Below are 22,101 nucleotides of genomic sequence, written 5' to 3' on the forward strand. Positions count from 1 at the left end.
CATGAAAACATTCACAGCCAGTTCCCAATTAACTTTATAGTTTTGAACATTTTGCTCAGAATTGTGGTTCTATGCCAAGTTCCGTTCACAGTGCTCTAGATCCTATGACGACAATAATGTTGGTCAAGCACAAATGTAGAGTACCGATACGAATGACCATGGAAATTGCCCCTAAATCTACTTACAAAAATCAATTGAGGTGCAAAGTGACAGGCGGGAAAAGCAAGTGAAACTACGCGGAACGCAATTAGGCAAGCAAGTATGGCAAGCTAGAGAGCAGTGAAATAATAATTACTAATTTAAATGCCATACACATAATTGTCAGTAAACAATATTATATTTGCTAAACGTTCAGCTTGAAAGAGCTCATTCTCCAGGACTCCCGCATGACCAGAAATGACAAACATTTTCTAGTTTCACCACAAATCCAACCTCAAATATAAAAAAATCTGCAACCTTAACAATGTCTTTCCATTAAAGTTTTAAATTGACTGTATATGAGATAAATATGTTTGATAAAGTTTGATCTTTTTGACTCCCTCCCCAATGGTCTAAACCAGGGATGGTCAAAGTGATCCTCAAGACAGTTCATGATTTCCCCTGTCATATCTGTAGTGTCACAGTCTGGCCCTATTCTAAAAGGACGATCCAATGCTTACAGCATCTGTCCGGATATTGCTACTTGCTTAGCAGGCTGGTGGGTTATGTTGTCCTGGTGGGGGATGCTGGGTTCATCCGTGAGTGATGTCCGGATGATAAACTCAATTCTGGGGAAACAAAATATACAGATCCCAGCCAAATTCCGGAGCTCTGGGCAGTCACCTTGTTTCAGTCATGTGATCTAGTTCTGACCAATCCTTGTCAGTTCTTATTGCAGCTGACCGCACGGACCAATCTAAGCAAGCCTGGTGATATAAGAAGAGAATCCTGGGACTCTGGAGGTGCCAGTGCAATAATGTTCTCAGTTTAGCCTAGGTGCTAGTGCCTGCGCTCCCTGGAAGGTATTAATCTTGCGTTTGCTCTGTGAGACATGGAAAAGGTCAACGTTAAAAGGCTCAATGTGAGTTTTCCATGTTTTTTTTATTTAAAAAAGGTGGTTTTTCATACTTTACTACCCCAGTGGGCACAGAGTGAGAATCTAATAGTGTGCCTAGCAAAGCGAAGCACCGTGCCCAAGCATGGCGAGTGAGGCGGTACACTTATACAACTTATGTCGACATAGACACAAGAAAACATGAAAAACTCATGTCGACATTTTCCATGTTGACCTAATGCATGTTGACCTATTTCATGTGTCAACCTAGTGACTGTCATCCTATAGTGGTCGACCTACCCACTGTCGTCCTAAGTTCTGTCGACCCTATAAACCATACACGTATGGCTGGCCCTGTATACTGTATGATGTAATACATACACAGCACTATGTATAGCTGACCCTGTATACTGTATGATGTAATACATACACAGCACTATGTATGGCTGGCCTTGTATACAGATGGAGCGCCTGTCAGCCATCCTGCAGGTTCACCAGATGTCATGACCGGGAGCTCCATCTGACAGGGACGCGCAATTGTCTCACACGCTTGAGCATCCCCATCAGCAAGGTGGTGGGGATTGGCTTACCTGCCCATCTCCATTTCTGGGAGACGGGCAGGAAGTGGGAGCAGCTGGTGGGGGCTGCAGGGGAGTTGCGGTTCGGTGCATGCGACCGCCGGTGGGCAGCGGAGGGCTCAGATGGAACAGGTGCATGCGCATCTTCTGTTAGCTGGCAAGAAGCGGCAAATGGCGATTCTATCACCAGGAGCAGCTCCATCGAGATCTGCTCCATCTGTATGTCTGATGTAATACATAAACTGCACTATGTATGAAAAATCCGCCGTGGTCAAAAATCACGTGGATCGGTGAATTACTAGCTGATCCACGTGTTTGTGCTTTAATTGCGTCCGGTTTCAACTGCTTTTGGTCATTTTACGCCAATGCAGTAAAAAAAAAAAAGGAAATGGCATTGGCGAAGAATGACTAAAAACCCGAAAATGTGAACTTAATTCTATAACCCCCCCCCCCCCCCCATGTATGGCTGCCCTTTAAATGTCTGATGTGAATGTAATACCTACATTGCACCACAATCTTCCTATACTGAATGTAATAGCTCTATTCCTGTCTATATAAGACCAATGAAATACTACTGTACGTGGCAAAGATTTTTTTTTTTGCCAAAAATGTGCTTCAGACTCTAGTGAAGTGTAATGTATTTCTAAAACAAATGAGATATTAAATGGTTGATCAAGTAGCATGTAATTAAATATATCATGTGTTGCTAAATAGTCAAATAATAAAGTGATTAGAATTACAATAACGGAGGTGTCTTTGTACCTTAAGCTCTGTTAAGCACATGGCTTATGTGCCCAAATATAGGTCTGACCTTGAAAAAGGCAAGAAGCATTTTGAAAGATTGAAATAAAATGTAAATCTCAATTGCATTTAATATTTTGCCTAATTTTATTCAGCCACTGTATAATACAGTAGTAGAATATGTCAGTAGAGTGACTTTGCCATTTAATTAAGCATGTTGAGTTACGGTAAAATATTTGTGGAGGACTAAAGTGTATAAATACGGACTTGTGCAGCTACTGAATTATCCTAGGGTAGCTAATGCCCCAGTTAGGCCATAGAGAACACCCCAGCAGACTTTTATGTGCATCTATTATGTTGGCACTACCACTGCAGCCAAGAGGGGTGGGGGAAGGGGGGGCAGGTACTAATTGCTCGGGCCTGGTGGGGGTGGAGTATGTAGCAGAAGGCAAGTAAAAGATTGATCATTGATTGATTGATTTATGAATTGATTAATAATAGTAAACGGTTTGAATAGTGAACAGCTGGCCATACTACCCCTCCCTTCTACCAAATTGTGTACATTTTTGAGGTGCACCAGAGAGACTGAGAATATGAGAGTATGAGAAATAACACTATTTTTTTTCTCCTATGTCTAGTCCACAAGTGGTGCAAGATGTTATTTGTCTTAGGCCCTCCCATCCACCTTTATGTTTTATGTTATAGAAGACATGCTCAGTTTAACAAACCAAACACTTCATCACCAGGCACATCATTTCGCTTCACATTTGTCGCTGAAGTGTTTGGTTTGTTTGGGCCCCTACAATCCAGTTTTTTGGAAGGACTACCTCTGATCAATAATGAGGAGGTTGATGATGAGGGTGTTGGTGGTGGAGAGTGCATGTGCTGGTCCAAGCTGCTGTAAGCTGATACTGTCCTGCTTATTACCATTTTACAGTATTTATTTACATTTTGCTAAATAACTGCATGAACTTGCTACAAATAATGTAATAAGGTGGAGGTGCCTAAATGGTTAACGTCTCTATCCCTACTAACCTCACTAATGGTACAGATGCCTTCACAAATGTCATAATTTGGGGTCAAAATAATCCCATGCAAAAGAGGTGACAATAGCTTTTTTTTTTTTTTTTTAATCACATACAAGAAATGTTGCCACTGGTGGCTGACTTACTTCAAAACAAACAACATCCTCATTAGCATCTGATATATAAATATATGATCGGCCCATTTACAGAAGGTTCAGAACTGGTGGAAGGGGTCTTCTCTACAATTACAGGGTCAGAAATTTCAGACTCGTGCATAATTAACAAGGGCACACCCAGACTCTCCTAAGGGATTTGTGAACACAGTTTATCCTTCATTATATTAGTGTTCTTTTCTGGGAGGCACTTATTTGTCTGTTTTAAATATGACATCTCTACTAGACTCAGAGGTATAATGTATTGCAGAAGAGGCCTGACTATGTTTAGCCCTGTTATCCACAATAGGACATTCTTCTAGTGCTTGAAACACTAGCAGGAACACCACTCACAAACACAGGTCATGGTCAAAGCCTTTTCTTGACACTGCGTGTTGTGTATAACATGTTGATAGTTGTATATTTTTTTTAGCAGTAAACTTTCTTTTTGAAGGGGATATTTTCTTTAAAATTGCAAAATATTGTGTAGATATCAGATGCCTTTTCTTAAACTTTGTGTACCCTGGACCACCTTTAGTAGATTATCAAGTACTATCATTAATATCAACAGCCACAGCACTAGAACTAGGTTGCTTCTTCTACTCTTCTATTGACTGATCCATATTGACTCACAGTGCCTCTAGTAAATGCACACTGATTACGTTATTTTAAAGCACAGTGCATGAACTGCAAACAACAGTGTTTTGGGGGTTTGTTACTTGAACAGATAAGTCTTAGTTTTTTTTTTAAGTAGAGTTTGAACAATTACGACTGTGACATATATATACACCAGTCAGGTTTGCCTTTATGGAGTTGTAGCCTGATAATAGAGGTGGACGCAGTCATAATTCTGTTGTTTTAATTGGCATTTGTCTTTAATGTACTTAGCATATGCCATGATGGCCCCGTGACGGTACTTAGCATATGCCAAGATGGCTCCGTGACGGTACTTAGCATATGCCAAGATGACCCAGTGACGGCTGTCACACACTGCAGCTTTAGTTTGATTAACAGTCTGCGACTCTCTAGAAGGAGAGGTAAGAGGCAGTGATATCTAAAATGCAGGTGTATCCAGGGCCGGCAACAGAAATCTTGGGGCCCTGTACAATGATATTTCTGGGGCCCCCACCTTATCCCAAATCCACACAACCCTCTTCTGCATAAGCCTCATTTAACCTTTCGCTACTCCAGATCCTGTTTTCAGGTGCAGACTTTTCTCGTTCTCAGTCATGCTGGCCTTGCTCCTAGCAGCAGCTTCCTGCTGGCTCCCGGCTGCTGCTGGCCTGTCACTTTCACAAAAGAACGCCGAGCACTATGAGCAGGCAGGGAAGTTCATTCGCAGAGCGCGGTACAGACGATCCGCACATGCGCAGTAAAAGTACAGGAGCCAGAGACTGAGGCCACAATGCCAGTGGCAGGTACAACTGTGCGTCTGCGGCCCCAGGCTGTGCACACACACAGAGTAGACGGCTCTGAGTGCCGAGTGGCAGGGCACACATACACAGTAGACGGCAGTGGCACACAGTGAGTCAGTCAGACTCAGCCACTCACAGATGCTGCACAGTAGATGGCCGGGCCAGGCCATCTAGTACAGTTGGCGGCTGTGCTGGGGCATGGAAGCTCTGGGGCCCTTCAGATCACTGGGGCCCGTCACACTTGTCCCCCTTGACCCCCCTGTCGCCGGCCCTGGGTGTATCACAACCGTTTTTGCAATGTGTCACAGCCAGTGACTTTATCATTGGATGTAATTCTTCAGGTCTTGGCATCTCAGTTGTTGATGACGTTCTTGGTAACCCTATGGTTTCTCAAGGGTCAAGTGGTGTGACCAATACTGCATCTTCAGATGCAAGTGGCATATCGGAGAAGCTGATGGTGGGTGTCTTTTCACAAAAGGTGGCTCCTGTGGCATCAACATATATCCTCATATCTGTGACTATTGAAGATTAACCACCTATTTGATTTGTGTCCACCTCTGAATAAGGCCATAGGGGGTTATTCAGACATAGTCAGTTCTCTGCTAATTTGGTAATCGTCACCTAGCTAGTGTGAAATCCTGCCCTGTGCAAGCCTGCAAATTGATGCGCAAGCCTTTTGAATGGCTTCCAAAAATCACTCTGATCATCTACTAGCAGCAAATCCGTATGCAAGCCACTCACCATCGAATATTTTTTCCATTGTGTGCAGTCTGTGGGTAGCCCAGGGCCTACTCAGCGGCTACGATAGAAACAGGCTGATCGGGGGCAGAGCTGACATCACATGACTTACCTTCAAACGCCTGAGCACGCCTGCATTTTCTCTGACACACCCAGAAAACGTCCAGTTACTACCCCCAAGCCCCAGCTTTCTGTCAATCAACTTGCTTATGGCCAGGAGTAAAGAAAGTACAGATGGAGCGCCTCTGATCCTTGGCCGGGGATCGCCAGCATGTCTCCGCTGGCGATCGCCGGCTCCATCTGACTGGGACGTGCGTGTGTCTCACACGCACGCGCATCCAAGTTTCAGGATGGCGCTGCGCCGGCATCCTGCCCGTCTCCTCTTCAGAGAGACGAGCAGGGATAGGGGGGATGGTGTGTCGGCGAGGGGCACCGGAGGAGGTGGCGGGCGGTGGAGCCAGCTCCATAGCCATGGGGTGTGCGCCGGCCGCTGGCTGGGGCTGGCGATAGAATCGCCGGCCGCTGGCGGAGGCTGGCAATAGAATCGCCGGCCGCTGGCGGAGGCTGGCGATAGAATCGCCAGCCCCTGCAAAGATGGAGCCTGCTCCATCTGTAGCATCATTTCATCACCAAATGGCCTTGCGCATGCATACTATGATTCGTACTCATGTGCAGTCATTCGATAATTCCCTGCGAATTTGCATCTGTGAAACCAGGTCATAAAAGCAAAGGTGGAACTTTTTTCCTTTCGCGTCCAATTAGATTCCAGCACTCATTTATATCTTACTTTGTAGAACATGGCAGCTGGAATCTGATTGTTTACCTTTAAATGTATTGTGCCTCTTGAAAAAAAAATGCATTTTTTTCTCATATTATGTACGAGAAAAGGCAATTGATTTGCCACGGAAAGTCTAATTTTCATTCATAGAAATAAAACGACTCCGTCGAGCCTGAAATGCGAATTCACAATTTGCCGGACTCTGCTGCATTTTATTATTTCTCATCTCCGCGGATTCAACGGGGAACATGCAGAAGGCTTGTATAGTACCAGTGGGTATATTAATCAAAGAGGGATATTTCCTGACGTGAGCTAAATCATGTTCTATTATGTGATCGGATAGAATCAATACATCATGCAGATTTTTTTTTTTACTTTTTGATCAATTGGCTCAATAAAAAAAACACCGGATTAAGTAGTGTCTCCAATGAGATGAAACGAGCATTTGATAAATGACCCATAATGCAGAGTATAGTAAATAGCATACTGAAACAAATCACACTCTCCTTTGTGTTATTAATATTCAGCATATAATGTATGGTAATAGCAATTCCATTTCCAATCCATTACATATCGTAGAATAAGCAAATGCATTGTTCTATAAAAAAGGTACTTTATGTAAATGTGTTTGGAATGTTCAGGAGTTCTACATTATTGTGTAATTTACTTTTTTTTTCATTTGCAGAACAATGAGTACAACTGAACCAAAGTCCGATCGCGCTAGATCAACACTCTATTAGGCCCCAGGCACGGCAGTGTTTATTGGTGTCTGACGTTTAATCTTTAGACCGTCTTTGATATTAAAAGCCTAATGTTGGTTTTTAATATCATTAGAATACAAGTTGGCACAAGCCTTTTAATACCATTATTGAACATAGATTTCTTCCTGTAATGAGATGTCCACACAGTGATTTAAGCTGTAATGAGAAGGATAGCGGGAAAAGCACATCCAGTCATTAGCCATTTCTGCACAGGCTGCTGGTGTAATTGCCCTGACGATAACAGGCCTTTGGCTTGTGCCTGGGATGCCTTGTGGGCTGGAACGGGACATAGCTTGGTTGGCTTATTTAGAATAATCATCAGCATTAGCCAACAAATACTAGAATAATACAAACATCAATTCACACGATAGTATACTAACAAGTTCTAATGCCCGGTACACACGGTTCGATGTGGTCTATTTTTCTATTATATTTTGTTTATATAAGCAAAATCGAATGGAAAGCGACCAAATTCGATCCCGATGCGCGGCAACTGTACTAGGCTTGGCGCATCCCTCTGACCGCTGTCTGCCTTGTGCACTGTAAAATCCTAGACTTCCTCACCTCATTCCACCTTTACATGACTGTACAATATATCTGAGTGTCATCGGCAGCCATAATGGTGAGCTGTCCAGTGGGTTTTTGAAAAGGAGATATTATTTTGTAGAAGGGCATCTAAGAAAAATGACTGCCAGGTTAATTGATAAAGGGTACTTATATTGTTATTAAGTATACATTTGTGTTTAAGGATTTAGGTGAATTTATTCTTTAACTCATATCAACTACATAGTGCTAGAACAGATCTTCTTTGTTACGTAGAGAGTTCCACTAACAGTATTTTCTGATGCTTGCTCAGATCAGGTGGACCAAAACAGCAGGGAGTGCATCTGATAGATTCCAAGACTCCAGTGTCTTCAACGAAACCCTGAGGATTACAAATATCCAGAGACACCAAGGAGGACGATACTATTGTAAAGCAGAAAATGGTCTGGGCTCTCCTGCAATAAAGTCTATACGAGTGGATGTATACTGTGAGTACCCAATCCAAATGTTCTCTGCTAAACCTTTTATTACTGGTTTTCTTATACAATATATATCTACTGTATAATATGTGACAAGGGTCACGTAGACCAGGGAAAATTGAAACAGTTTATTTCTTCTCCAGCTGTTAAGCGTTTAACAGGTTACAGCATCACATTCCATTTTCTGGCAAACAATACCGGTTAACACAAAAAAGTCCTAATGTAACCACATACCCCAGTCTATCACCTGGCCGGCTTATCCAGCATCAGGAGCCCTGTGCCTGTCTACCAACAACATTCTTAAACAGGTGCTACTAACCAACTTAGCTGCAGTTGATTCCTGACTGCAATGAAACCCTGGACTATGTTTAACTGCTGTTATGTATGCGGTCTGTGGAGTGCCAAACTCAAAATGCAGCTGGCGATCTCAGTTAATGGCTTCCTGCGGTACTCAACAATCCGCAATACTGGCCCAGCCCAGTACTCAAGTCGCATCAGCTGTATATAATAGTGTAGGTGCAGGGAGTGCAGCTGCTATGGGGCCCCGAGTAGAAAGCGCCCACCTTACCTGTCAAAGTCACATGTGTTATATACATTGTTCACTATTGGATGGTACATCGGGCTGGGCTGCCACTAGAAATAGTAGGGCCCGGGATTGATTTCTAGTCCAAGCCCCCCTCCCTCCACTCACTAAACGCCAACCCCCCACTCGCTTACCGCCCGACTATTGGGGGGGAGCAGAGTGCTTCCCCTTCCACTGTGCTGCCTGGGCTCAGTGCGCTGAATGATCCCAGCTGAGGCAGTCGGGGGTGATGCGGTGGGCAGAAGGAGTGGGCCGGACCCTTCCTTTTTTGTCAGAGAGGCCTGGCCCGAGACAGCTGTACCCACAACATCCCCCCTGATGGCGGCCCTACATAGGGGCCCTTACAAACTTTGCTATGGGGCCTACAAATATCTAGTTACACCACTGGCTGCAACTGCATCCACCTAATGCAATGGTTGCATCGTGATGATTGGTTCTGCTCACAACCTGGCTCCTCCCTCTTTGTGGAGATGACAAAAGGACAATATTACTTTCATTACTCCGCGTATGCTCTTTGTCGGTTCACTATGTTTTATCCTATAAAATGTTAATTTTTCATTCGTGTTTATTATTTAACGCAATACAATGGCATGTGCTGTTATGGACTGAAAAGGGAATATTATTTCTGAGAAATACTGCCAAGCTGCAGCTGTATACTGTCAGTGTAATAAAACAGCATTTATGTCCGCTCAATGGACGCTGTTGTGCCAGGATACAGTAGTAGATGGTAAACAGCCGAGTGATTATTTGTCAATTGTATTATGACTACACAATGAGCCAAAGTGCGTCGTTAGCCGCCAAGTGCTGTCAGATTGTTTACAATGTACGTACAAATGAGATATTTTTGCCGGTGGAAGCACTGACAGATAAAATAGTGGGTTTATCGTCAGACAGAAGTGAAACATAAAAGTGAATCTGCAATGAAATCTTTAGATCGTAAAAAATAAATAAAAAGGTCAATAATTTAGGATTCGAACTTCCAGTCTTCAGTGGGTTTTCTTCTTTTTTCTTTTTTTCATGATCATAAACTAAATGGCAAAAAAAAAAGAGTCTTCTTCAGGAAATAAAGTGAAATACATGAACTTTGTTTTTCTATGGAGCTGTGTTGTATATAATGGCCGGAGGCCGTGATTGGCTGGTTGTATTTAAGTGATTCATAGTCCTATTATTCCTACGTGAATGCATCAAAGCGATTCTAATACAAGTGTTCTGTAGGATGCACTTGTCATGCGTTGTGATGCCCTGAGCAAGTGTCCGTTCATCCACGGCCACATGGAAAACGTGGCCTCTGCAGTGCTAGATACAATACAGTATGTTTTCTACTGCATGATTGTCGAGGGGAATCATTGCGTCTCCTGCTGAGTGCAGGGTATGGTCATAGGGTTGAAGGTCGACCACTAAAGGTCAATGGTGCTTACAGATGGAGCTGGCCTCTTTCTTGCAGGGGCTGGTGTGGCTACGGAGCTTTCTCCGCCGCCTGCCGCCTCCCCCGGTGCCACTCGCCGCCCCACCCCCCCCCCCATCCCTGCCCATCTCCCTGAAGAGGAGGCAGGCAGGATGCCGCCACGGCGCTGTCCTGAAACTGGGACGCACGTGCGTGTGAGACGCACGCGCGTCCCAGTCAGATGGAGAGCCTCTGCGCCGGCGATCGCCAGCGCAGGCATGCTGGCGATCCCCGGGCAAGGTTTAGAGGCGCTCCATATGTAGGTCAACCATGAAATGGGTCGTCATGGCTAAGGTCGAAAGGGCTGGAAGGTGAACACAAGCATGTGGTCGACAATGCAAAGGGTGACAGTCAAAAGGTCAAAATGAGTTTTTCACGCTTTTATTTCCAAAACAGGTTGTATTTCATATTCTACCATCTACGAGGGCATGGAGGGAGAATAGAATAGTGTGTCCAAAGCATGGTGAGCGGACGTGGGTCACTCATACGGTGTCCAACTTACGTCAAAATTCGGGGGGGGGGGGAAAACATGAAAAACTCAAGTTGACTTTTTGACTGTCGAACGTCCCGTTGTTGACCTAATGCTTGTGTCGACCTTCTGACCCTGTCGACCTTAGCCATGTCTACCTATTTCATGGGCCAACCTAAGCCCTATCGACCTTAAGTGGTCAACCTAATGTATGCGACCTTCATAATGTCAACCCTATGACTCATACCCAACTCCACATGCCCTGGGCCATGCTCATAAGAACATTGTGTGGGGGATCCTCATCACGATGGAACAGTGTTGCCAGGGCCATCCTAATATTTTTCCATGTGGTCCGCCAATTCTGCAAATCTTTATACTGTATGCTTAAAGACATAACACCAAAATAAAGAGGGGGTTTGATTCTTGCTAGATGGGTGGTTCTACCCAAGCCTTCAACCCATGAAGCAAGATACTGATAGCAAAGGATCTATGCAGTAACCATAAGCCTGACCCCTCCCCCTTAATTACACACCATAGTATTGCATCATAATAAACTTACATAATAAGTAAGGAAGACCTACAGAATAGTATAATGAGATGAAGCGTTAAATGACCATGATGTCAACAATCGTTACGGGGAGACTGAAATGCTGGTGACGTTATAGCAACGCTATAACACCACTAACTGCATTTTTTAAAGGGACGTAAGCAAATTTCCTTTAGTGGAATTTTTTTTTTACTTATATTGCTGTCCCTTTAAATATTGTTGGCAGCATTATACCTGTGGTGTTATGAAATGCCAGCAGCATTATGGTGTGGTTGGTTGGTTGGCGCAGGGCTGGGGACATTTCCAGGAATATTTAAAATGTCACATACAAACTAAGCAAATCTACCTCGGAACAGTTTCAAAAATTGTCTTCATCTCCAGCTGTACACTAATTAGCCATTGATCTTCAGAAGACGTGTCCAATGTCTGAACAGATTACCTCTCAATTTGCACTGAGCTAATATGATGGATGACATTGAAAGAAAAACTATATATATATATATCTGTATTACAGATAGATGGAAATAGACATATATAGAAAGTCAACAGGTCGAACCAGATGGTCAACAGGCAATAGGTCGTCAGGGTCAAAAGTTGAATGATCGACATGGACTTAGGTTGATAGGGTCAAAAAGTCAGCAGGTTTAAAAGATTGACATGCATTTTCTTTGTTGACCATTTTGGTCAACTAATAAAATGCTAATACTGTACAGTATTGAACATGGCTTTTCACAGTGTTAGGCACTGGGGGGGGGGGGGGTCATGTTAATCAATGGCAGGAGAGTTAGGCACTAGGGGGACAATTAGGGTTAGGCACTTGGGGTAGGGTTAGGCACTTGTGGTAGGGTAAGGATTAGACACTTGGGGTAGCGTTAGACGAAGACTGCTGGAGGTGAAAGTTTGGGTTAGTCACTTGGGGAAGGTGTGTTAATAAAGAGCAGTAGAGTTAGGTAGGGTTGGGCTGGCACTTAGGTTTGGATCAGGCACTTGTGGTAGGGTTAAGTACTTGAGGTAGAATTAGGCACTTGGGTTATGGTAATGAGTAAGCACTTGGGGTAGGCACTTGTGGTAGTGCTGGCTGCTGGAGGTGAAAGTTCGGGTTAGGAATTTGGGGGGGGGGGTCATATTAATCAAGAGCAGGAGAGTTAGACGTTAAGGGGAGAGGGAGGGTTAGGCTGCCAGAAGGGAAGATTTGGTCCAGTTTATGACATAATGCAAAATCAATATGAATACCCAGTCTTAGCCTTTACAAAACATAGAAGCTGTAAATACTGTAACTGGCATAGAGTATACTGTATTCACCTGACATCACAGCGTGGAATGGTAGTTATTAACATATGTATTTTCTGAAGAGCTTGATGACAAATCAATGCCCCAAAGTTTCAGATCTAAGATTGTTCATGGGTAATTTATTTCACAGTGTTCCTCTTTTTCATGCTGGGAATTGACAGACATACAGTATACCTCCAAACACCACACGCAGAGATATGTCAGAACATCATACAGTACATTGCAATAAAAACTGGCCATTCTAGTTCCCTTCATAGCATACTGTAGGTACAGGTATGGAACCAAGATTCTGGGAAAGTACAGAATTAAGGGTATTGAAGAGAGATAAACTGAACAGATATAAAGTACAGGTTGAGTAACCATTATCCGGATATCCGAAAACAGAAATGTTCTGAAAACTGTAGGCTTTCAGAATATTTCAGGGTTTTTGTTTCCCCCCCGTACCATGTTTCATACTCACTGGGCCCACCAGCGGTCCCGACAGTGGCCATCGTGTTCTTCTTTAGGTGCACCGGTGACATTATATTATGAAGTCACCCATGCACCTGCGCAATGCAGTCTTGAGATCGGAGATATCTCTGAAAACTAACCTGATGGCTGCCTTGGATTTTGGTGGCCCACCATTATGTAAAAATTTTTAACCCGGAACCATCCCTTATCCAAAATGCTTGTGGTCCCGAGTATGACAGATAAGGGATACTCAACCTGTACTAGCAAATCCACTTCTAACTGCCATGTTAGAGAGGTGATCGGCTGGTACTTTATCTCTCTTCAAGGCTTAGTACATAGGGGTCTTAGTATCTTCTGTATTTTGGAGAAATATAACCAAAATCTACTAAATACCCAAGTATTTCTCCACATTGCACCTGGATTTCCTCGTCATGGGTCTAGTAGAGCTAATCATAGTAACTATAGGATCAAATACTTAGTAACCAGGTTTTTCCTTGTGACGAGAGAGGGAAAGAGATATACTGATATGAGTGAAGAACAGAACAAGTGGATAACTTGCCCATAGCAACCAATAAGCTTCTAGTTATCTTTTATGGAACTCCCTTTTGTTCACCTCTCTCTCCCCATCTTGAACAGTTGCAGCAGCACTTGACCCTCACATAAAGTCCCCCTTAATTCTCTCCTTTCCCAATAAGTTCAGTTAAAAATGTACCCTGTAAGATGGAAGAGCAAAGTCTCATTACCCTCCATGCACATCCTCAGATGGAACCCCTGCAGATTACAAAGCTGTATCCTGGAGGCTCTTTATACTCCATCTTTGTCTCACTTGCTTCCTCATTGTGACATCTTAATGGGGGAAGGGTAGGGCACTTTATTGACCTGCTAAAGCCCTTGTCTAGTCTTATTTGGTCCAATTTGCCCATCTTCACTCATAACTACTATTGTTGCCCTAATGTCCCCCCAACAACTGCCTCTGTACATACGTCCCAACCTGACCCGTTCCAGATGAACAAAATGCTCTGTTCCTAGACTTCCTTTCCACTGGCAGTTTCAGATGTAAATCTGCAGCACATTTCAAAATTCAAATAGGGGAACCCCATGCAACTTCCACCCCAACCACTGCCAAACATTGCCAGCCTGAACTTACTGGCAGTTGGTGTGGCTCCCCTATCAAAATTTTGGACTGTACTGCAACCCCGTCATTGCAAATGCCACTGGCAAGGAAGTCCAGAAACAGAGAGTTTTTATCCCTCCTGGAATGGGTCATGTTGGGAGGTGGTATGTTCTGTGTCCCACCACAACCCATCTCCCTATGTCCCCCAGTTCCTCCTAAGCTTCTTCTTGTCTTCTAAAAGAACGGTGCCTGCTCCTCTTCATGCCTCCTCTTCACTGCAACAGCGGTGGTGGCATAATGTCACATACACCATGCTCTAAAAAGACCCACCAGAACCTGATAAGAGCTGGCAGACACAGTAAATATGAGTCCCAAGAGAGGAGAGCCATAGGTGGAAGAGGACAATGGAGAAGTTGGTCACAGTCTAACAGTACTAGTGCTGCCTGCATTATCTATTGATCCGGGTGGTGGGGCAGGATGTCTGTGGGACTTATTGTGCAGGGCTATGGTAGAGTTGGAACTAGTTCTGTCTACCATTACAGGCTACTAATCACAGTTCTGTCCCATTCCGCACCATTTTATCCCCTGACTGCTCAGACATCGACCTTGCAATTCAGGCTCTTTCTCAGCTTCTTGATGTTTAGTTCTGCTTTAAGGGCTGAATTTTTTTCAGTTTCCAATCCCCCTCTATACTATAGAAATGCTTAATGTACGCATAATTACTAGGCATAAACTTAAGTTTTAATTTAATTTTAAACCTCCAAATTCTCTTGTGTAGTTTTAAGTGTTTTAATTGAAACGGTTGTAAAATAACGTTCTAAAAACAATCATTTGCATATATTTTACATATTCGTCTTCATCAATATCCCATTCAAATGTTTTATTAAAACAAAAGGGCGATGATGATCTTTTTGCCTACTAGTTTTGAAGTACACATACAGTATATATTTCAAATGTAAATGAAAAACATTAGATAAACAAATGATGTCACAATATTTTCTTCAAAAAATTATTCAAAGCAACACGTTGCTTCAGTTAAAACAAAAACCCCACAAAGATAATGAGTGGAATATATACAGTATATATTTCTTTTTATGCTGTTTTACATAGTGAACCCATGAAAAGAAAGAAGGTCTGCTATATTTAGAACTGAATCTGATTTCAATGATAAATATACATCATTTTCAGAAGTATTTTGGAACTCTTGCTGAATGAAGCAATCAAGTTTCCTTTCAAAACTTGAACACATTCATTTTAGGTGGAAGAAAATAAATTATCATATTAAACATCACTAATCTGGCCCAAGCGGGTTCTGGCATTATGATAAAAGCAGACATATTGGGCGATTTTAACTCATTCCTAAAAAAAGGTGGTATTTGCAGAGTTGGTAGTTAAATGAGCTTAAATTACCCAAAATTGCACAGGCACATGGCGTCATTCCGGTATGGGGAGCTGTACATCACTAGAGATGCACGCCTGTGAATTGGCAGGCTGCGCGGATAGTATCAGAAATCTCTGGGCCCAAAATTAACATAAGGGGTATTTATGCAAATAATGGTACTTGTGTATTATCACGGCGCCCATCGCATCGCATACCACTAATTAAGGTATGCGATGGCATGCGATGGGACCCGATTTGAGCCTTTTCCGGGTCTGAGTATACAATGTTAATATCGCGTCGCATCGCATGCCATTATAATGGCATGCGATGCGATGCGACACGATCATGCCCGATTTGGGCTTATTCCCATGTTAAATGCCCCCTCAGACCCGATTTTTAATTGTATACCCACCCTGATGGGTAATGAGTATGTTAAATGCCCCCCTATTGTTAACGCCACCCCACTATCAACGCCAACCCGAAGCGCGGCGAGCGTAGCGAGCCCGCGAGGGGCGGTGGTACGCGTCCTCCGACCTTTTCATACCCCCACTATCCACGTCGGCGTGGAGTTGATTTTATATAGTGTGTCGAGCGCAGAGAGCCACCGAGCCCGAAGTGTGGCGAGGGGACGTGGAATATATGTGAAGTAATCCGCGTCCCCTCTCGGGGCTCGCTGCGCTCGCCACGCTATATAAAATCAACTCCACGCTGACGTGGATAGTGAGGGTATGAAAAGGTCGGAGGATGCGCACCGCTGCACCTCGTGGGCACGCTGCGCTCGCCACGCTTCGGGTTGGCGTTGATAGTGGGGTGGCGTTAACAGTGGGGGGGGGGGGCATTTAACATAGTCATTACCCATCAGGATGGTTGTACAATCAAAAATCGGGTCTGGGGGGGCATTTAACATGCGATATGATCGCATGAGATATGATCGCATGTGATGCGACTGATTTTTGGTTGTACAATGCCCTACGATGGAAATCGTGGGCGCCGTGATAATACACAAGTACCCAAATAATTATTAAGAGGCACCTCTCGGCAGCAGTTATTCATTTTATTCCCCATAATAGTGCCCTAGTTCCTTTTCTGAACCACAATAGTGGTTGCAATTGCTGCACTACAGGTCTCAGCAGGTAGCACCTCATATGTCCAGGATGTGCAGTTTAGGGCCCCTCCCCCTATCCACAATAGTGCCCTAGTTTATTTTATAAACCATTGTAGTTCCCTAGTTTAAATAATGTCACAATGTAGGGCTGCCAGTATACATTATGCCAAACAGTACCCTCAATTCACATTATAACATACAGTATCCCCTGTTCATAGTACACTTCAATACAGTGCCCCCTATTCATATTGTAGCACTATGCCACAATAAATTGCCTTCCCGTTCAAATTATGCCACATTACTCTGCTCCAGGTTATATTATGCCACATAATAGTTCCTTCTTACCATTATAACATCCACTGTACACTCCTTTTACTGCAAATGTACTGTAGTCACACAATGCAGGCTGGGCATTGGATCACAACCAATTGCTTAGCAGGCATATCTGGGAAATTGGCATACAACTTTATAACCTTGGTCCAAGCCCGCCTAAGCCTCTGTGCCCCATAGCAATGGCCCCCCTTGCATCCTCTATAGTTCTACCCATGATTACAATTCATTTTCATCAGTGTTTATTTTGGGAGTTTGGGCTTCTCCCTATTAAAGGGTTAGTCGAGGTTCTCTCTACTGGACATACTGTTTGCGTTCCATGGGGAAGTACAATGGACAGTTGTGGTAATGTACTGTACATGTAATGCCACAGTCCTCTTATTACTATTGTTACCTGAAGATGGCATCGGCAGGTTTTAATGATAATATGGTTAATTTATTCATCATGAACACCTCCACATTATTACTAGTGTCAAGAGAAAGCCAAAAGCATGGCAGAACAGAGTGACCTTTAGGCCTGATATAGACACACTCACTATGTAGCGTATTTTCCTAGTGAGCGGCATGCACCGCCTGCCACTACAATGAACGCCCACCACCCGCCGCCACCATCTTCTCAGTAACATGCAAGAGGATGTGTTGGAGAACACATCCCCCCACAGGCACTAAAGGGGAGAGAGATCACTCGATGGTTGCTGTCAGTGGAAAATTACTTTTATTTCGGCCGGAGATGGCTGTAAAAGGGGAGGGCGCTGATGTCTTGTGACATTAGCTGCCCGCCCGCACAAACCCACCTGCATTCCTAGGGAACGCCCATAAAATTCTGGGCAATCCCCTGCTTTGGCCCGGTGTACACCTCTGCCCACCCCTTCTGGAGCGAATAGCTCGGCATATGCAAACCCCCCACCATCGGACCAGGGGCCAAATTCAGCCCGGGCCAAATGGGTCTAAATCGGCCTGTTTGTCTTCATTTGGTAACATTCGGGCAGATGTATTAAGCCAGATGAAGAGATAAAGTAGAGATAAAGTGAAAGGTGATAACGCACCAGCCAATCAACTCCTAACTGTCATATTTCAAACACAGCTGATTGGCTGGTGCGTTATCTCCTTCCACTTTATCTCCACTTTATCTCTTTGCCCGGCTTAATACATCTGTAACCAACGGGAGGTATGCACAGAGACCGCTGGAAGAACTGAGCCATTTAAAATATTCTGCAAAAACAAATCCATCTCTTTTCTTCTCAGTTACTAATCACATTCAGGACCCGTCACGTCCCCTCGTTGTGTGCCATTCCATACCTCAGTATTTTCCTCAGGCACCTCTCTCCCACATAACAATACTCCTCTTGCATTGTATTAATAAGTCTTTTATGTCTGCATCAAAATAAGGGATCATTTTAAGCTTGCGTTTTGAAGGATCGTTCTGTGAAGTGAAAGAAGAACCAAAGGTCTCTGTTTTCAAAAGGAAAATGAAAACCTTTTTGGAAAGAAATATCTATTCTATGCTGTGTCACCCAAAGGAAATTATCTTTTATACCCATATTAATATTTAATGCACATTGAAATTCTTCATAGGCTGATTCTAAATATACAATGCAAGCCATGAAACAGTACCCATTATGTAAATAGATTGGAGGTACTTTTTGGGCTGGAGCAATATTCAGACTATGGGTGGGATGTAATGAAGTCCGAGATTGCCGAAGGTTCGGGATGCCGTACGATCTTGGATGTTTTTTTAAAAGGGCAATCAATTACAAGGCAAATCTATAGGTTGTAAGTGATTGCCCCTTTTAGAGATTGGGTCGGAATCGTGCACGGCTGGCAATCTTAGAAACCATTACATCCCGTCCTATGAGTTCACCAGGAACCTACTGAAATGGCGAGCTACATTCTCATTGGTTTTGTTGGAAGTGTGCTCCTGTGCTATCTCCACTTTGCCTTTACTGAGATATTTTGCCCTCTTATCAAGATGACCATGTCCACGGCTGCGAAGAGGTTTGCAATGAGTGATACAAAAATGTTGTACTTAGCTCCGAGAAGTTCCTACATTTACTCTGCTAAGTCTCACCGTGTCATCCATTTTAGTATGCCGATTCCGCTGGAGTCTACTATTATGCAACTTGTGTATACCAACGATAGGGATTGGTAGAAAAATACTAATGGAAGGAATCCCAAAAGCGGAATTCCAATGTTCAGAATACCGGTCCCATCATGTATTCTAATCCTAACCCTAGACCTACTCCTAATCCTAACAGTCCCCTCCTGCAGCTAAATCCTAAATGTCCCCCACAGCCTATCACTCCCCTAGTGCCTAACTCTAAAACTAACCCTAATACTAAACTCTGGCAACCACTGCCATTGTGAGCATTGCCAGTATCCTGATTATATGCCCACACATTATATATATATATATATATATATATATATATATATATATATATATATATATATATATATATATATATATATCAAAAGGTTCAGCTCAGAAAGATGTGGCGGGAATTCTTGCATCTTGTTCAGATTCATTTCAGCGGGATGCTAAAGACCAATACAAACTAGGTGATTTTGAGCTGAAAGCTCACTTTTGGTGTTGCGCTATTTTTAGCTCAGTGTGTATGCCCTGGCGGTGAGCACTGATGCACGCTCCCACATCATTGCCCAGACACCGCTGACTGCCAGGCTGTTTTACCAGCCAACTGCCACTTTCCACTGTCTCCTACTGTCAAAAGTGGTTCCCAGCCTGTTGGTGAGCTGGGCAAAAATCGCTCAGTGTGAATGCAGTGATTTTCACATCATCGAGACACTGTTGACTAATCATACAGATGCCTTTCGGTAGGGTGGAAAGCAAAATAGCAGTGAAGACCTTGTCAAAGTTACCATGTGACATAATAAATCATAAATTATAATAATATAATTGACTACAGTAGCCATGATAGGGCATTCCTTATCCAGATGAGAGAGAGAGTGGCCAAGCACAGACATTCCACAGCTGCTCATACATTATCTCTGCATTATATGTGTTGTGGTCCTCACCTCCCACCTGTCGTAATTTTGTTTGGTCATTCCTGTATAATACACTTCAAAGGGGGTGGAGTTTATACAAGAAAAGGTGTGACTTAGCTCAAAAGTGGATACTTGAGCCAGGCTCAGGGGTGTGGCTTATTTTTTCAAACTCTGCATTTACTGTATACTCATTGAAAGCAATGTGGTCCATTCCTTCATTCTCGTCCTTCCCATTACCCTGATTCACTTTAGCCAGACAGAATACTGGACCAAGCATGATTTCTTCTCCATCTCTTAATGAATGTTGTTACCTTTTACAGGGTTTTTCCAGGCTTTTCAGTCTCTCATTAATAGCATGTTCTCACTGCCAAGTAGTGAAATTTGCCCTTCAACACATTTTTCTTTTTAATGTGAATGTGACAACTGGACATTCCTGGGTCTCTAATCCTGCTTTTTATTCAGGTTGAAGACCTGGGAATGTCGATCGTGGTTGTCATGTTCACACTGAAAAAATAGTGCCAAAACACCATAATGCCCATTACACATTATGCCACACACAGGTATGCCCATTACAGATTATGCTCCACACCATAATGCACATTACACATTATGCCCCACACCATAATGCCTATTACACATAATGCCACACACAGTTGTACTTTTGACACCATTTTATGCACCACATCCAATATTGACCCTTAATTGTAAATAACCTGCTCACTGCGAGGGGTCTCAAGCAAGTTGTCAGGGGTTTCTTTTGATGGGTTTAATTTTCTACAGAATTCCATTTTGATGGCTAGATCACATTGAATTTGAAGATGTGTTGCCACATGACTCGTCCCCCGATACAGCTCTGCTACTCAGTATATGTGGAGCAGCCGAGCTATATGTGAGGCACCAATGCCAGCACTCCAAACCACTGCATTGTCTGCAGGGCCAACGCTGTGCCACTGCATGGAGCTTCTGATTGGTCAAAATGCTCAAATTACGATTCTGCTTCCATTTTAAAATGGCAATTAAAAGTTGCTCTAGATAAGGTCATAATTGTCTACTCATCTTTAATGTCCAAGAGAATCACGAATTACAGGGATCTCTACCAGAATCCTGGGAATGTAGACTAGACTCTGCCCGCTACTGTTGGAGCTTGATGAAGCGAATCACAGCACAACAGAAGGGCAGCGGTGATGATGCAATACATGGTGAAAAGCTCCAACACCTCCCAGATGGAGGAATGGATTTGGTCAGTCATGCAACTTTAAGTGCGTGCTCGATATGAGTTGCTTCTAAGCTCCAATATAACCTAGTGAACATGAAGACTTACGCATTGGTAGCGACCCTGATTGCCTAATCCTGTTTTGTAGGCATACACGCCAAAATGGCCTAGTAACACTACATGCTTGTGACGGAGGGTGTGTTCCCCAGCTGTGTAATTGGTTTATTATAGCTTTATCTACAAACCAATTATGCACAAATAAAGACTTCTTGAAAAGCCGTCAAGGAAATATTGACCACAAGCACATTTAATTAAGGTATACTGAAGCAAAAGCTTTTTAATCAAGAAGACGAACAAAATGCTAGGGCCTGATCATTTGTAAATTGATACGTGCCTGGGTTGGAAAACCCTCTAACGTGCCTAATCAAAACTAATCAGTGACTGCGGATCTGCTTATTGGTGTACAAGCAAAATAAATAAACATTGCAGTATAGCGAAATGTATTTGGTATTTAAATTAAATTATATAGTGCACATTTTACAAGCCATTTTAAATAATGTTTGCAGTCTTTCACTAGATACAGTATGTCAGTTATTTACAGCAGCTCAATTAAATCAATCCATGCAGGGATAGTATCCATGCAGATAGCCAGATGCTGTAGCACTACTATTCCCATCATGCTTTGTAAATAATGCAACACAGTGAGAGGATACCCATTGCATGAGGGAGTCCGGTTGGATAGGCAGCTTCCCCGATACTTTGGTTATCTGCTGTTTTTGGCTGCCATGACTGTCATACTGTATAATAGGCAGGCTAGGGTAACACCCCCAGGTCCTCTAATGTATGCTCACTGGCCATCTACTGTACGTCTTCTGTTCTGTCCCAGCCTTCTCTCCACCACTGATTAATTGGCCAATCTTTACCGTCTC

The 22,101-nt window shown here is 43.3% G+C and overlaps 1 protein-coding gene across 2 annotated transcripts in view; it reads left to right on the top strand.

Moving 5' to 3' along the window:
* Nucleotides 1-22,101, top strand: part of MDGA2 (MAM domain containing glycosylphosphatidylinositol anchor 2) — a 580,635-nt gene that overhangs the window by 303,672 nt on the left and 254,862 nt on the right. For both annotated transcript variants that reach the window (XM_083166414.1, XM_083166413.1), the window contains exon 3: nucleotides 8,078-8,252. In XM_083166414.1, the coding sequence (XP_083022540.1) occupies nucleotides 8,078-8,252 (175 nt within the window). The remainder of the gene's footprint in view (nucleotides 1-8,077; nucleotides 8,253-22,101) is intronic.

Source organism: Crinia signifera, chromosome 12 (assembly GCF_055691185.1).
Source record: "Crinia signifera chromosome 12, ASM5569118v1, whole genome shotgun sequence".
NCBI lineage: Eukaryota > Metazoa > Chordata > Amphibia > Anura > Myobatrachidae > Crinia > Crinia signifera.